Source organism: Erythrolamprus reginae, chromosome Z (genome assembly GCF_031021105.1).
Source record: "Erythrolamprus reginae isolate rEryReg1 chromosome Z, rEryReg1.hap1, whole genome shotgun sequence".
NCBI classification, from domain to species: Eukaryota; Metazoa; Chordata; class Lepidosauria; order Squamata; family Dipsadidae; genus Erythrolamprus; species Erythrolamprus reginae.
Window position 1 is genome coordinate 62,192,902 of NC_091963.1, and position 18,594 is coordinate 62,211,495.

General features: G+C 42.9%; 1 protein-coding gene across 2 annotated transcripts in view; it reads right to left on the bottom strand.

The window, feature by feature from the left end:
* HECW1 (HECT, C2 and WW domain containing E3 ubiquitin protein ligase 1) overlaps positions 1-15,179 on the bottom strand; it is a 318,946-nt gene extending 303,767 nt beyond the window's left edge. For both annotated transcript variants that reach the window (XM_070729542.1, XM_070729541.1), the window contains exon 1: positions 14,858-15,179. In XM_070729542.1, the coding sequence (XP_070585643.1) occupies positions 14,858-15,146 (289 nt within the window). In that variant the 5' untranslated portion in view covers positions 15,147-15,179. The remainder of the gene's footprint in view (positions 1-14,857) is intronic.
* Between the last annotated feature and the right edge of the window lie 3,415 nt (positions 15,180-18,594).

Consider the following 18,594-nt stretch of genomic DNA (forward strand, 5'->3'; position numbering starts at 1 on the left):
GGAAACTTGAAACTTATCAGGAAAGACTTAATGAACACAATCTGTATAGTCTGGAGGACAGAAAGAAAAGAGGGGGGGAACATGATCAAAACATTTAAATATGTTAAAGGGTTAAATAAAGTTCAGGAGGGAAGTGTTTTTAATAGGAAAGTGAACACAAGAACAAGGGGGCACAAACTGAGGTGAGTTGTGGGAAAGATCAGAAGCAACATGAGAAAATATTATTTTACTGAAAGAGTAGTAGATACTTGGAACAAATTTCCAGCAGACATGATTGGTAAATCCACAGTAACTGAATTTAAACATGCCTGGGATAAACATATATCCATCCTAAGATAAAATACAGGAAATAGTATAAAGGCAGACTAGATGGACCATGAGGTCTTTTTCTGCCATCAATTTTCTATGTTTCTATATTTCTTTTATATGATCCTCTTGGACACCCCATGCAAGCAGTAAATGTGCTTGATGAATGACTTTGCTAAGTATCTGGCAGATGGCAATCTGGAGCAAGCAATGAAATGGACTTATTTGGAAAACAAGTCAATGACCCTCCAGATCACAGTACTGCCCTTGCTGTCCAGGAGTTCCACTATCAAATCCATCGCAATCTCTTCCCAGGGTTTACTGGGATCAGCCACCTGCTGTAGGAGTTGAGTAACTTTCCTGGCCTGTGTTTCTGGGTGGCACAGGTAGCACAGCTTCTAAAGTAGTCCTCCACCTCTGATTTCATCTTTGGCCACCAAAACTGTCTTTATGTCATGTGAAGTATTTTCAGAAATCCAAAGTGTCCTCCCAGTTTGGCGCTGCAGCTCTGTTGGAGCACCCACCATGAGTCTATGGAGAAGGGCAGTCTAAAAATCCAAATAATAAATAAATAAATAAAATTTGAGGCTGTCGGGCACTTATAATTTTGACGTCTTCTACATCAACCCTTCTTTTATGGTTAGGATATCCTTATTATCATTGAGCCAGGGATCGTTAGGCAGAGCTGCTTTAAATTTCTCAGTCCATTCTCCCTGGCCTTGGCCGCTCAACCATCGAGTCTGGTCTCTGATGAGGACAGGGGCTTCCGGTTCCCCCTTTGAGGGGGAGAGTGCCTGCTGCTTCTTCTCGTGAGGTGGGAATCACGGATTGGAACTCTTCTTCTCTTTGACAGTCAGACTGCAGCTTCCAGGACTTCCATCAGCCAATAGGTTCTTTCCTGCAGGGATGTGCTTCAGTTCAAATATGAATCACCTAAAGTACTGCGCCCACCTCACTTGCTTGGGTGAAAATTTCCTAAGGGACTACAGGGCCTTGAGGTTCTTATGGTCTGTCCATACCCAAAACATATTTTGGCCCCTTCTGGGAATTGCCCCCAGGTTAACAGCACCCAACAAATGGAAAAAGCTTCTTTCTCCCAGATGGCCCATCGCCTCTCAGTCGCAGTTATTTTTTTTTGGAGATGTAAGCGCATGGCAGGAGTTGGCCATCTTCATTCTTTTGCAACAGCACTGCTGCCACCACCATATCACTAGTATCCAACTGAATGATGAATTCTTGTTTGGAGACGGGGTGCTGTAGAATTGGTTCCTGAGGAAAGAGCTGCTTCAATCTTTTGAAGGCTTTCTAGCAATCCATTGTCCAGCAGTTTGGCTGGTTTGGCCTTGGTTTGATAGGTGTCAAGTCTGTTTTTAGCAGTTCCATCAGTGGTAGGGCTACTTCAGCAAAAGGCAGGATGAATTGTCTAAAGACATTCATGAAACTCAGAGAGCTTTGCAATTGCTGGTGAATGTGTGGGGGATTCCAATTGAGTATTGCTCTCACTTTGCCTGAGCGAATCTTGATCTTGTCCTTGGAGATACGGTATCCTAGATAGTCCAGTGAAGTCTTGTAGAACTTGCATTTGGAAGTTTCACATATAATTTGGCAGCTAGGAGTTTTTTCAAGGCTTGTTGCACCAGCTTCACATGCTCTTGTAGTCACTCACTAAAGATGAGAATATTATCTAAATAGACGAGAACCCCCCTGTACAAATGGGTATGGAGCACTTTGCTGATATACTGCATGAAAACTGTGGGGGCTCCCTGCAGTCCAAAAGGCATAACCTTGAATTGGAAGCCTCCCAGAAGGTAGTTGAATGCAACTTTCCATTCAGCCCACTCTCTGATTCGTATGTAATAGTATGCTGCTCTCAAATCTAGTTTGGTAAATATCTTGCCTTTGGATAAGTGGTTCAGCAATTCTTTCATGAGGAGAAGGGGGTAGGTGTTCTGCACACACATCGCATTTATCCCCCAAAGTCCATGCACAATCTGACACACACACCCCATCTTTCTTCTCCTTGAATAGCATGGGGGCAGCAACCTTCAATTTTTCTGTTTGAATGAACCCCCCTCCAAGTTGACATCAATACCTCCTCAGCTCTTTCAGCTCTTTTGGGACATGAAATACATCTTCAACTTTCAGAGTGTTGCACCTGGTTTGAATTCTATGTGCAATCTGTCGGCTGGTTCAGGGGAAGTTTGTTACATTCTTCCTCACTAAACACTCTCTCTAAGTCTTGATATTCTCTTGGCATCTGTGGGAGCCTGGTGCAGTGGTCTCCCTCGCGGAGGCTGCCAGTTGTGGATGGCATCAGTCCTTGGCATCAATCCTTCTCAGTGCTTATGGTTCCTCAGAAGGGGTGGTGGCCTGATGTGCACAGTTAATTTCCGGTACCCATCCTTCCACCTTATGGTGGGTGTCCACTTGTCGAGCCATGCCAGATCCAGGATGATGGCTTCTGACATCTTGAGAACTACTATGAAATGAATACTTTTGAAATGTTGTTCGAACTTTAACTGTACAGGCTCGGTGAAGAGAGTGGCTGCCCCCTTGATTAGCGATCAATCCAGTGTTGGAACCAGATGGGGCTTGCTAGAGCCCTGGTATGGATCCCCAGCTTTTCCACCACTACTTTATTGATTAGACATTGCGAGCATCTCATGTCTATTATTTATTTATTATTTATTAATTGGATTTGTATGCCACCCCTCTCTGAGGAGTATTATGGCATCTACCTCCTCCCCCTTCCCTGTTTTGGGCACTTTAATTTTTGTTTTTATGAGAAAAGGGCGAATGGTGTAACTTACCATCGGGTCATCTTTACTGCTGTCCCCTTCATCCCACCAGGTTGCCACTTATTCCATAGACAAAGTCTCAACATCATCCAGAGGGGAAAGATACTCTTTCAACTGCAGCCCCAGCTTTCCTGATTTCAGTGGTTTCGGGCCCTTCTTCCTGGAGGTGGGAGATGGCCTGGCCTTCAGCTGAGGGATGAGGCTGGCACCAGGCACTCAGTGGCATGGTGGCTGGCTTGACCACACTGATAGCACTTTACGTTCTTTGTTGGCTCGAAGCACTGGGTTGCTGTGGTCTTAAGTGGAACCCTGTGACCCAACTGCCTTCTGCCTGGCCAGTCGATGGGGGTTTTCTTTTGGCTTTAGACCATACGGTCTAGAGTGATGGCAGTGAAATACCAGTCTTGGACTCAGCAGATTACTCCCCTGATCTCGCACACCTCTTTCAATTCTGGATTCAGTGCATCTTGGTATGCGTGCACCAAGAGCCGTTTGGGCCAGTCCTACACCTTCTCTGCTGCTTTTCTAAACTCCCACACCAGTTCCTTCACTCAGCACTGCTTTCTTCAACTTTTGGATTTGTTCCACAGTGTCTTTCTGCTGGGTCTCGTCACAGTATCTGACCCTCCAACTGGATAAAGTCGGAAAGGGGCAGGGCCAATATCAACATGCTCTCCTTCGCCCGTGGGTAGAATGTGGGAAAGGGAAAGTGGACAAATATCCAGATAAGTCCATGGGTCCCCCTGGGGAAGGGAGGGGTGGTTAGATTAATTAATCCATTGTGATCCCTCTCCACTGCAGTATACCTTTTTTCCTGGAGGGGATGCCGCCTGTCAAGCCACTGCAGAAGTTGATGATAAATTAACTTGCCACACCATCTATAGAAGACCTGATGTTTGTGGAACTTGGAAGGGTGTGTAGCAGGAGGGAACAGATGCAACTACCGGGGCCAGAAATTAGGAAAGGACTGCCCACACTGCACAATCTGACTGGGCAACAGCACAAGCTTGTGGGTTGGGGACAAGGGATGTGTACTTTCAACTGAGTGGGAAACTCAGATCCAGGTTTCCCTGTGTTGGTGCCAGAATGGCTCTGGAAATAAATTGGAACTTTGAGGAATACTTGACTCAGATTCTGATTTAGTTCTGATGTTATCTGGAATCTTGACATCATTTTATATTAGTAAATCAAATGTAAATGTTCTTCTCTTTTAATTATAACCTTTAATTTTTTCTAGTGTACAATATTCAAAGTCTCATCCTATCATGCTTTTAAAGCATTGTTTAATTGTAAATCTTCAAATTAATTCCAATATCTTATTTCAAATCCAAAGTCCATTTATAAATTTTCAAAATCAAAGTTCTAATAAACTTTTGCTGTTTAATCCTGATTTTTTTGTGAAAGTCCTTAAACTGGTTTTTAAAATGTTTTCACTAAGGATGAAGAAAATCTAATGTTTCCAGATTTTATCTAGAAATTGGGCATGAGAAAGTATAATGGCATTTTATCAGATTTTTAAAAAATGTTTTAATTTTTCCATTAGAATAATGAAGAAAAAAGTCTACGATATATGAATAAGGAGAACACAGTATTATCTGCATATGAAATCATAAATTACAGTTTACAAATGGCCTGTTTTACACATTTATGACTCAAGATAAGTTAGAAGAACTTGACTAGATGAAATGAAACTAGAGTTCTTCATACTTTTCAGAGGCTAATTAGTTGTAAAATACAATCTACTATTTTCATAATAAACACAAATTATAAAATAGTTAAAATATCTTTATTCAGTATGACATATTTCTATTGGTTCCATTATTTTCTTCAAAACATGCTTTTGTTCATCTTATATTCTACTACAACACGGGTGTCAAACTTGCAGCATCACATTCTTGTCATGTGACGCTTCTATTTTTCTGCAGAGCTAGGGTGGGTGCATAATGCATCTGGCCTATGGGTTGCCAGTTTGATACCCCTGTGCTACATATTACAAATGTAGTCCTCCCCCCAATCTACTTATTACCTGGTTTTAAAGTTACAGATGCTGCAACACCAAATTCAGGGAGATTCACCGTTATGACTGACCACATGACCACTTGAAAATTTATTTATTTATTTGATTTGTATGCCGCCCCTCTCCGCAGACTTGGGGCGGCTCACAGCAAACAAAAACAATGTAAAACAAATCTAATAATTTTAAAACACTAAAAACCCCATTATTAAAAACAAACATACACACAATCATACCATATATGAGCTGTATAGGCCTGGGGACGATGTTTCAATTCCCCCATGCCTGACAGCAGAGGTGGGTTTTAAGAAGTTTACAAAAGGCAAGGAGGGTGCGGGGAGTTCTAATCTCAGGGGGAAGCTGGTTCCAGAGGATCGGGGCCGCCACAGAGAAGGCTCTTCCCCTGGGTCCCGCCAAACGACATTGTTTAGTTGACAGGACCCGGAGAAGGCCAACTCTGTGGGGACCTAATCGGTCGCTGGGATTCGTGCGGCAGAAGGCGGTCCCGGAGATATTTTGGTCTGATGCCATGAAGGGCTTTATAGGTCATAACCAACACTTTCAATTGTGACCAGAAACTGATCGGCAACCAATGCAGACTGCGGAGTGTTGGTGTAACATGGGCATATCTAGGGAAGCCCATGATTGCTCTCGCAGCTGCATTCTGCCCGATCTGAAGTTTCTGAACACTTTTCAAAGGTAGCCCCATGTAGAGAGCATTACAGTAGTCGAACATTGAGGTGATGAGGGCATGAGTGACTGTGAGCAGAGAGTCCCGGTCCAGATAGGGCCGCAACTGGTGCACCAGGTGAACCTGGGCAAACATCCCCCTCGCCACAGCTGAAATATGGTTCTCTAATATGAGCTGTGAATCAAGGAGGACGCCCAAGTTGCGGACCCTCTCTAAGGGGGTCAATAATTCCCCCCCACACGATTATGGACGGACAGATGGAATTGTCCCTGGGAGGCAGAATCTACACCCACTCCGTCTTATCCGGTTTGAGTCTGAGTCTGTTGACACCCATCCAGACCCTAACAGCCTCCAGGCACCGGCACATTACTTCCACTGCTTCATTGACTGGACATGGGGTGGAGATGTACAGCTGGGTATCATCAGCATACTGATGATACCTCACCCCATGCCCCTGGGTGATCTCACCCAGAGCCTCCGCTGCAGCTTTGTTCCAGGCCTCAGCAAGAGACTCCACCGAACTGTGGACGAGTGCATCTGGAATAACCCCAAGCGCCTTCTGAAAGCCCTCTGGGTCCATCAGGCGTCCTAACCGGTTCCACCTCCCTGCGGGGAAGGATTGGAGCCAGGAAGTCAAGCCATAATAGAAAATGGTCTGACCATGACAAATGCAACACTTCTAAGCCCCTTAGTCTCAGACCATTACTCAATTGCCCAGAGAGGAACACCATGTCGGGTGCGTGCCCCCCCTCGTGAGTCGGACCCTGTACTACATGAGTCAGGTCCATGGCTGTCATGGTGGCCATGAACTCCTGCGCTAACCCAGAGGTTTCGCCGAGCGACGGCAGGTTAAAGTCCCCCATGACAATAAGTCTTGGGAAACCCACCGCCAGCCCGGCTACCTCCTTGAGCAGCACAGGCAGGGCCGTTGACACGCAGCTGGAAGGCAGGTACGTGAGTAACATGCCCACCTGAACCCCTAAGTCCAACTTCACAAGGAGGGACTCACAACCCGCGATCTTTCGAGCAACGAGTCTATGCAGGCAAAGGCTCTCCCTGGCTATAATAGCCACTCCTCCCCCCCTTCTCTGGGGTCAAGGCTGATGCCATATCTGAAACCCAGATGGGCAAATTTCAGAGAGAGGAACTCCTCTCTCCGGGCCCAGCCACGTCTCAGTCACACATGCCAGGTCGGCCTCCTCATCCAGGATCAAATCCCGGATGAGGAGAGCTTTATTTACCACCAACCTGGCATTGAGTAGCAGCAGCCTGAGCCCAGGGCCACAATTACAGTGGTCCCCCGATTATTGCGAGGGTTCCGTTCCAGGACCCCTTGCAATGATCGGTTTTTCGCGAAGTAGCGGTGCGGAAGTAAAAACACCATCTGCGCATGCGCAGATGGTGTTTTTACTTCCGCCGCAGCAGCGAGGAGCCGAAGATTGGGGTTTCCCCACCGCCCACGCAAACTCCTCGCTGCCGCTCGCCCGCCCTTCGCCCGCCCACGCCGTTCGCTCGCGCCGCTTCCCAGCTGAGTCCTGAAGCGAATTGGCTTCAGGACTCAGCTGGGAAGCGGCGCGAGCAAACGGCGTGGGCGGGCGAAGGGCGGGCGAGCGGCGGGCGCGTGGGCAGGCAGGCGGCGGACAAGCCGTTCACTCGCACCGCTCACTCGCGCCGCTTCCCAGCTGAGTCCTGAAGCGAATTGGCTTCAGGACTCAGCTGGGAAGCGGCGCGAGCGAACGGCGTGGGCGGGCGAAGGGCGGGCGAGTGGCGGGCGCGCGGGCAGGCAGGCGGCGGACAAGCCGTTCGCTCGCGGCGCGAGTGAACGGCGTGGGCGGGCGAAGGGCGGGCGCAGGGCGGGCGCGCGGGCAGGCAGGCGGCGGACAAGCCGTTCGCTCGCGCCGCTCACTCGTGCCGCTTCCCAGCTGAGTCCTGAAGCCAATTCGCTTCAGGACTCAGCTGGGAAGCGGCACGAGCGAACGGCGTGGGCGGGCGAAGGGCGGGCGAGCGGCAGCGAGGAGTTTGCGTGGGCGGTGGGGAAACTCCTCGCTGATGCCCGCCGCTCGCCCTCCCGCCAGCAAGAGGGGGAAGACCCAGGGAAGCCGCCCAGCAGCTGATCTGCCCGGCGCCATCTACGCATGCGTGGCCATAGAAAAAAAGGGCGCGCATGCGCAGATGGTGTTTTGACTTCTGGGTTGAAAAATCGCCATATAGCCGTTCGCAATGATCGGGATCGCGATACCCGGGGGATCACTGTACACTCGTCACCAGCACCCTGGGTTGAGCTCATGGAACCAGAACAAGGAATTGCTGTTAAGCAGTGATCCCTCCTTCCCTTGGAGCGGCTAGCTCCGTCGCTCCCGCCATATCTGCCTTTCTCCAGCAGCACCAGAATGTTCTGACCCCCCCCCCCATCTTCCCTGCCAGATAAGTGAAAGCAGTCCCAAAGTCTGCAAATTCAGAGTCCGTCTGGAGGGAACGGCATATAAATGCAATAAATAAAATAAATAAATAAAATAAAGTCTACAATTGGCCTGGACTACCTTGCATGGCTGAGTGACAGAGCTGGAAATGGTCCCAAAGCTGCGGGGATTGATGATGAGGAAGCAGGCCCAAAGTCTGCAAGAATCTCATGGAGTGAGAAGTGCAGCATGGAGTGTTTTAGGGCTTGGGGGTAGTGGCTATATGATATCCAGAGAAGACAGATCTGGGTCTGCGTAAAGCCTCCTATGGATATTACTCTTCAAATGGAGATGGTCAGAGGGTCCTAAAGAATAGGAAATCGACATAATGCTTTACATTTACTACTAAGTTATATGTTTTCTTGAAATATTATTGAATATTATTATTGAAATATTATTGAATATAATTTGAAAAATTAAATTTAAAAAGATGAAATTTATAAAAACTAGGTTTTCTTTACAGTTCTGTTTTTTAAAGAAGAAAACATTAATAATTTCAAACCACTAAAAGTTTTATATCTAAACTAAGGAAATAAATACATGGAATGATTGAACAAACTTCTCCAGGGAAATAGCCCATTGAGAAATGAAAAATTATAGAAAGAGAGAATTTGTTAAAATTATGCTTACACCCTGACCAAAAAAAGTGCAGTTACTCCTAGATAATGTTAATCATTTATATATAATTTGTTTAAATGTAAAAAAAACCCTTCAGAAATTATTCCCCAACATACAATGAATATGGAATGTCTAAACACGCCTGTTAAAATGTCATTTTTAAAAAATTTAAAAAAAATCGGACCAAGATAAATCACTTCAGATTTTTTTCTAACTTTAGTATAACTTCTACAATTCAACTGGAAACCCCCCCCCCAAATCTTTTAGAATAATTTTTCTTTAAAAAAAACCTTAAAATAACATGGTGCATAAAAATGTATATTCTTAAACCAATACTTTGTTGAAGCAATTTCTTATTTTATGAGAGCATTCAATCTTTTGGGGTACATTTTGCCTTAGGAATCTTTGCCCAATCTTTTGTGCAAATTTGTCAGACTCTGGAGTTGTCTTCAAGTAATCTCACAGATTTTTAGTTGTATTCTGGTCTGGGTTCTGGCTGAGCTATTTCAAAACTTTTGAAATTCTTTTTCATCTTCATTATTTTAGCAGGACCTAAAGGTTTTGTGTGATTGATACTTGGAACTGTTTACATTTTCCTCCACTTTCACTAAAGCCCCAGTTCCAGCTGAAAAAAACATATTGCCACTACCACCATGCTTCATGGTGGGTATAGTATATTTTTGTTGATGCACAGCAGTGTGTTAATGTATGTTCAAGCCAGTGAAGGGCTACCAAATATTTTACCAGCACACTGTGGGCATGGCTTATGCATTTTCTTTCAACATCTTTCAGTGCAAATTGGGTGCTCTGGGGTGGAGCTCCATTTTTGCTACTCCACTGCATTCCCCCCTATCCAGGCAGTAGCCCACCCCTGGTTCAGGCCCACCTGTGCAATGTATGCTTGTTGTTCGAATGTGAATGAATGATTTTTAATGTTCCAGGATTTTTAGAATAGTTAGTTATATTAAATGGATTTTAGATATTTATATTGTATACTGTTTTTGATATTTTGTGAACTGCCCCGAGCCCTGGGAGAGGGATGGCATACAAATCAAATGGATGGATGGATGGATGGATGGATGGATGGATGGATGGATGGATGGATGGATGGATGGAAAGAAGGAACAGCAGTGACATGATAGAACTGTGCCAGTCTCTGAGTAACAGGGAGGAGGGGATCAACCTATTCTCCAAAGCAAATGACAGCAGAACAAGAAGCAATGGATGGAAACTAATCAAGGAGGGAAACAATCTTGAACAAAGGAGAAATTTGCTGATTTAGAATAATTAATCATGGAACAACTTGCCTCCAGAGGTTGCAAACACCCCAACACTGGACGTTTTTAAGAACAGATTGGATAACCATATGTCTCAAATGATAGAGGGCAGTGATGACAAACCTCTGGCATGCAGAGCCATATACAAGGGCATGAGAGGCATTGCCCTATGTCAGCTCCAGTATGCATGTATGCACTGGTCAGCTGATTTTTGAGCTTTTCAGCCATTTTCACTCTCCTCAGGCTTTAGGAAAGCTTCCTAAACGTTGGGATAGTGAAAAATTACCCAAAAAGCCAACCAGTTGGGCCATTTTTCATTATCACCAGGGTTTAGGAAAGCCTCTTGAAGCCTGGAGATGGTGAAAAATGGCCTAATGGGTCTACTGGAAGTCCAGAGGCTTCAGTGAGGCCTGTGCGCATGCATAGCAGTGGGTAGCATAGGGAGGGTGTGCATGCATGGAGGGAGGACACTGCATTATGGATGTGGGCAGGCGCACACACCCTTTTGGCACTTGAGCCAAAAAAAGAATCACCGTCCCTGATATAGGATTTTATTTTGTTTTGGAATTATAACAAAAAGGTTCAATGCACCTCCATCATGATAGAAACATAGAAACATAGAAGTCTGACGGCAGAAAAAGACCTTGTGGTCCATCTAGTCTGCCCTTATGCTATTTTCTCTATTTTATCTTAGGATGGATATATGTTTATCCCGGGCATGTTTAAATTCAGTTACTGTGGATTTATCTACCACGTCTTCTGGAAGTTTGTTCCAAGGATCTACTACTCTTTCAGTAAAATAATATTTTCTCATGTTGCTTTTGATCTTTCCCCCAACTAACTTCAGATTGTGTCCCCTTGTTCTTGTGTTCACTTTTCTATTAAAAACACTTCCCTCCTGGACCTTATTTAACCCTTTAATATATTTAAATGTTTCGATCATGTCCCCCCTTTTCCTTCTGTCCTCCAGACTATAAAGATAAAGTTCATTAAGTCTTTCCTGATACGTTTTATGCTTAAGACCTTCCACCATTCTTGTAGCCCGTCTTTGGACCCGTTCAATTTTGTCAATATCTTTTTGTAGGTGAGGTCTCCAGAACTGAACACAGTATTCCAAATGTGGTCTTACCAGCATTCTATATAGCGGGATCATAATCTCCCTCTTCCTGCTTGTTATACCTCTAGCTATGCAGCCAAGCATCCTACTTGCTTTCCCTACCGCCTGACTGCACTGTTCACCCATTTTGAGACTGTCAGAAATCACTATCCCTAAATCCTTTTCTTCTGAAGTATTTGCTAACACAGAACTGCCAATACAATACTCAGATTGAGGATTCCTTTTCCCCAAGTGCATTATTTTACATTTGAAAACATTAAACTGCAGTTTCCATTGGTTTGACCATTTATCTAGTAAAGCTAAATCATTTACCATATTACAGACGCCTCCAGGAATATCAACCCTATTGCATACTTTAGAGTCATCGGCAAATAGGCAAACCTTCCCTACCAAACCTTCCCCTATGTCACTCACAAACATATTAAAAAGAATAGGACCCAGAACAGACCCTTGTGGCACACCGCTTGTAACCTGACTCTGCTCAGAATACTCGCCGTTAACAATAACTCTCTGATGTCTACCCTTCAGCCAGCTGCAAATCCATTGAACTATCCAGGGATTAAGTCCAATCTTCACTAATTTATCTATCAGCTCTTTATGTGGAACTGTATCAAAGGCTTTGCTGAAGTCCAGGTAGGCAATATCCACAGCACCACCTTCATCCAACACCTTTGTGACATAGTCAAAGAAATCAATGAGATTAGTCTGACATGATTTGCCTTCAGTAAAGCCATGCTGATTTGGGTCCAATAAGTTATTGTTTTTTAGGTGCTGATTTATCCTCTTTTTGAGTAGAGTCTCCATCATTTTAACTACAACTGATGTCAAACTAACTGGCCTGTAGTTACCAGCTTCTTCTCTACTGCCCTTCTTGTGGATAGGCACAACACTGGCCATTCTCCAATCCTCAGGAACTTCTCCTGTTAACATTGATTGGTTAAACAAATCAGTCAGGGGGGTAGCAATGACAGATCTGAGTTCTTTAAGAACTCTGGGGTGGATGCCATCTGGACCCATTGCCTTATTTATGTTTAATCGTTCAAGTTCTTCTAAGACATCGGCTTCTAAGATCACTGGAGCTGAATCCGTACAGCTGGAAACAATGCTATATCCCTCTATAGTATTATTTTGTAAGGTGTCTTTTGAGAAAACTGAACAGAAGTAGCTATTGAAATGGTCAGCGATCTCCTTATTCCCATTAATGCATGTATTATTCCCGGTACTAAGCTTCATGATGCCGCAGTTTTTCTTCTTCTTATCACTAATATATCTGAAAAAGGTTTTATCCCCCTTCTTTACAGATTTGGCAATTTCTTCCTCTTTTGAGGCTTTAGCATCATATATTATCTGTTTCGCCTCCTTCTGTCTCATTTTATACACCTCTCTATCAGCTATACTTCCAGATTCTTTATACCTCCTATAGGCAGCCTTTTTTTCCATTGACTATAGCCCTTACATCATTGCTAAACCTTAGCCGTTTCTTCTTCCTTTTACCTTTAGTTATTTGTCTTACATACAGTCCAGTGGCTTTTAAGATGGCCTTTTTTAATACAGTCCACTGGGTGCTCGCTCCTGCCATTTTATCCCTCCCCTTTAATTCATTATCTAAATATTCCCCCATTGCATTAAAATTTGTTTTTCTGAAATCCAATACTTTGATTGCATTATAGGATTGCTCACAATGAGTTTTTACATCAAACCACAAACATAGATGGTCACTGCAACCTAAATTTTCTCCCACCTTGACCTCTGAAACCCAATTCCCATTCGTAAAAACTAAATCTAGAATATTCTCCCCTCTAGTTGTTGTCTTAACCAGCTGTGCCAGAGCTGCTCCTGTATATTCTTACTTTTGCATGTAAGGGCACTGGGGATATTCCAGTCAACATCAGGCATGTTGAAATCACCCATAACCACAATATCTCCCTTTACTGCCATTTGGGTAATTTCATCCACCATCTTGTTGTCATATTCCTCAGATTGCCCTGGAGGCCTATAGATCACCCCAATTCTCATGACAGAACCTTCTTTGCATGCAAATCCAGAGAGTCTCCAGATCTTGACATGTATTTTGAATTAGTGTTGTTTTTAGACTTTCTTTAACATAAATGGCTACTCCACCTCCCCTTCTCTCTATTCTATCCTTCCTATACAATGTATATCCTGGTATGGATATTTCCCATTCATTAGAATCCTTAAACCATGTCTCAGTTATGGCAACCAGATCCAAATTATCTCTAGATATTATGGCCATTAACTCACAGAGCTTGTTGCTCAAGCTTCGAGCATTCGTGCACATTACCCGAAGAACATTATTTTCATTATTAGTTTGCCCCTTATCATCAACAACTACATCTATTTTATTTGCAGCTCCCTTTTCATAAGCTTCCAAAAACTGATTTATCCTCATTGGTTGGGGACAGAAATCACCCACATCAGTTACATCTCTGTCCCCTTTACCTAGTTTAAATGCCTGTCCAAAAAAGTTCTAAATTCCTAACCGAGCACCTGGGTACCTCTGTATGATGGATGCAAACCATCCCTCTTAAACAACTCCCTATTAGACCACCTACTGACATCATGACTTACATAGCCAAAACCTTCAGCTTTACACCACTGCCTTAACCACACATTAAACTCTCTGGTACACGTTGTTTTATCCTCCTGGCCACAAACCGGTAACACCTCTGAGAAAGTCACTGAATCAGTTATTTTACCCAGCTCCACACTTAGACATTGAAAATCTCTTTTTACTACATTAACATTTCTCTGGGACAAATCATTTGTGCCAAGATGCACCACCACATCAATGTTATTACCTTTACTCACAGCCTTGACAATGTTTGTAATCCGCCTCCTGATGCAAACTGATAGGGAAGGTAAGTGGACCCACCCCTAGAACAGACTGCAATCATGTGACTGCGAGGGTACTGAAACGGCTGTAACTCCAGGTACTATCATTCATTTAATGTCACCGTAAATTTGAAGAGTCACTGGATGAATGGTCATTAGTCAACACCATTGTTTATTTCAAATGATCTTTTCCTTCAATATAGATAATTGGAAAAGCTGACGATCAAATCCCACTGAACGGCATGTTTCCTACAAGTTTTCTCTGTATCGATATTTATGTTGTTAATTGCAGTACCTATTTTGGAATTACACTACTGATACAAAATAACAAAAGAAATAGGGCTTGTTATAAAACATTCATGGCCAAGATTCAGCAGTTAAATCACAAATCTCCCGATTTTGCTGGATTAAACTCATTTCCTAGGCTAGGCTTGATAGAAGTTTCACATTGTCGATATTTCTTTTTTCTTCTTTGCTTCCATTTGATACCACTTTTATTGTTGCTTTTATTGATCCTTCACTGGACAAAGGAGGCCACCTTTAGTAAAGTATGGATTATATTCAACTTGAAACAAATCTGTTTTACAATACCTGTTTTATTTGCAAAATTAAGTTGTTGTTGTTGTTGTTGTTGTTGTTGTTATTATTATTATTATTATTATTATTATTTAGATTTGTATGCTGCCCTTCTCCGAAGACTCAGAGTTGAATATAGCTGACTTACCAATGAGATACATGCCAATCCAGTCACCTGCATCTACTTCTTCCTTTATATCCCAATAAATCACTAGATCCTGTGAATGTCCTATGGAATAATAGGAACTGCTGACCATGAGTGTAGACCGGCTGTCTGAAGTGACCAAATCTGTGTCACTGGTGGATCGGGGAATGGTGACTGTCCCATGGAGTCCACTTCCAATGTCCATGTTGTGGAACTGATCTGGGTTATAGCTGTACCTCAGAGATTCTTTACACCGACGCCGGTTCTGCGAGTTCCTGGATGGGGATGACATAGCAGCCAGGCCTAATAACCTGTTCTGATACAGATTCTGCCAAAATGAAAGAGAGAAATCATTGGAATTCATATAAATGAAAATGACATCCCCTTGAAAATTACTAAATAGAATGAAGAGTGTTGCTAATAACATCTATGGATATTACAGATGTAAACCTAAAAACTGGAATCCATAGCTATTATTAAAATAGATACATTTATAGTCTGATACAATATGAATTTGTACCTAATGTGTTGCATAAGTGGGATTAATTTTACTAGAAATATAATATTACTTAATGAAGTAATTTATCAGCAAATTACATTTCTGTTTAACTTTTATCTTTGGCTCATCACCAGCCTTTGGCAGCTAAGTCAATATTTTAGCTGGAATCTTACTGCAGTCATCTTCATTTTCACTGCTTCTCCCAACTGCATCATCTACTGTACTTTACCAAAAAAATAAAAAATGCAAGTTACCTTGTCAAAATTGCTGTTGCTAACTGAGCTTTTATCATATTTTTGATGGTTTTTTGATTACCAAGATGGTGCCGACAAAGGCTGCCTCGGTGAAATGCTCTCAAACAGTTTCTTCATTTTCTACTATTCCCTGCAATTCTCAATGGATTTCCTACTCAAGAGACCATCTGCTAAGAATTAAGGAACATTTCTTTAAGGAGCAGCTATCTGCAACTTCACCCCCATCTGTCTTTACAAACATGGAGGAGATTTTAGCACAGGACAAAGCCATTTCCCAACAATAATGGAGCACCAAAAACAAACGCAGCCGGCAGAGACGAAGAGGTAAAAGGGCGGGAATTTTAAATAGACTAAGGAACAAGGGAATTTAAAAAACCCCACTCCCTTCCATCTTTCTTAGCAATTTACGTTCACTTGTCAACAAGATGGATGAAATACTGCTTTTAAATAGATGCAATTCTGATTTTCACAACGCATCTGCCCTATGCTTTACTGAAACCTGGCTAAATGAGGAAATTGATGATAATAGTATGCATTTACCCGGCTTCCAAATTTTTTGCACAGATCAGAATGCAGAATTATCAGGGGGTGGGGGAAAGGGAGGAGGCTTATGTATATATATCAACAACAACTGGTCTCAAGACATCACCATTATACAAAAATTCTGTGATGAAAACTTTGAGCCTTGCAAACCCTTTTATTCTCATGAAATTAATTCCTTCTTAATATCTGTAATTTACATCCCTCTGCATGAATCTGTAAAAAAGGCACTAAAAACCCTATCTGATCAGATTATGGAGGCTGAAGCCAAATACCCTGACTCACTGGCCATTATTTTGGGAGATTTAAACAAGACAAACCTAAGAGATGAGCTACCAATATATTTCAACATGTAAATTGTCCCACCAGAGGCAATAATATTTAGACCATTGCTATACAACAGTAAAAAATGCTTACTGTGCCTTACCAAGACCAGCTGTGGGCTACTCTGATCATTTAAAGCCACAAAACCAACAATTAAATCAGTGAGGACTTGGACTGACAAAGCAAAGCCAAAGCTACAGGCTTGCTTTGACTGCACAGAGTGGAATATTTTTAAAGACACCTCTGCAGACCTAGATGAACTCACAGATACTGTAACATCATATGTCAGCTTCTGTGAAGACTTATGTATACCTACCAGGAACTTGCAGATATACAATAACAATAAACCTTGTTTCACAGCCAAACTCAAGCAGTTACGTCATTCCAAAGAGGAAGCCTACAGGAAAGGTGATAGAATGCTGTACAATCAGGCCAGAAATATATTAACAAGGGAGATCAGAGCAGCAAAAAGGAACTACTCTGAAAAGCTAAAGAATAAATTCTCAACAAATGAACCAGCAAACATGTGGAAAATTCTCAAAACATCACCGGTTACAGCAAACCATCTTCCCAAGCTGAAGGAGATCAGCAGTTGGCAGATGACCTGAACGTGTTCTACTGCAGGTTTGAAAAGAAACCACAGCCACTTATCTGCACAATCTCCATCCCAGACACACCAACAACAGCTAAATCTTCTACAACTGAACCCATCCCATTGGGTTTACAACCCCTAGTGATCACAGAAAAGGAAGTGAAAGATCTATTTCACAGACAGAAGCCTGGAAAAGCACCAGGCCCAGACAAGATAACTCCTTCTTGTTTAAAAGTATGTGCTGACCAATTGGCCCCCATCTTCACCCAAATCTTCAATAAATCACTAGAGTTGTGCTATGTTCCTTCCTGCTTCAAACGCTTGCCGAAGAAGCCCTGCATCAAGGAACTGAATGACTACAGACCACTTGCTCTAACATCTGTAGTTATGAAAACCTTTGAAAGGCTAGTGGTGTTTCACTTGAAAACCATCACGGATCCACTGTTAGACTGCAATTTGCATACCAAGCAAATAGATCAACAGATGATGCTGTCAATACGGCTCTACGCTACATCCTTCAACATCTTGAATCTCCAATGACCTACGCTACGGTCCTCTTTGTAGACTTCAGTTCAGCATTCAATACCATCATACCGGACATTCTCTTAACCAAACTAACTCACCTAGCAATACCTGAAAATACTTGTAAGTGGATCACAAGCTTCCTAACAGACAGGAAGCAGCAGGTGAAGCTAGGGAAAATTACATCAGATACATGTACAATTAGCACAGGTGCCCCCCAAGGCTGTGTACTCTCACCACTTCTCTTCTCTCTATACACTAATGACTGCATCTCAAACAATCCATCTGTTAAACTACTAAAGTTTGCAGATGATACAAGAATGATCGGACTCACTTGAGACAATGATGAATCCACATACAGACTAGAAGTTGAACAACTATCCTTGTGCTGGGAGCCTGGGACCAGAACAATCTAGAACTGAACACACTAAAAACCATAGAAATGGTGATAGACTTTAGGAGAAACCCTTCCACCTTTCCACCTCTCACAATACTAGACAACACAGTATCAACAGTAGAGACCTTAAAATTTCTATGTTCTATCATATCTCAAGACCTAAAATGGTCACCTAACATCAAAAACATCATCAAAAAAGCACACAACAAAGAATGTTCTTTCTGCGCCAGTTCAGGAAGCTCAAACTGCCCAAGGAGCTGCTGATACAGTTCTACAGAGGAATCATTGAGTCTGTCATCTGCACCTCTATAACTGTCTGGTTTGGTGCTGCAACCAACAGGACTGACACAGACTCCAGAGGATAATCAGAACTGCAGAAAAAACAATTTGTTTGTTTGTTTGTTTGTTTGTTTGTTTGTTTGTTTGTTTGTTTGTTTGCTTGCTTGCTTGCTTGCTTGCTTATTTATATTCATTCATTCATTCATTCATTCATTCATTCATTCCATTTTTATGCCTCCCTTCTCCTTAGACTCAGGGCGGCTTACAACATGTTAGCAATAGCATTTTTTAACAGAGCCAGCATATTGCCCCCACAATCCGGGTCCTCATTTT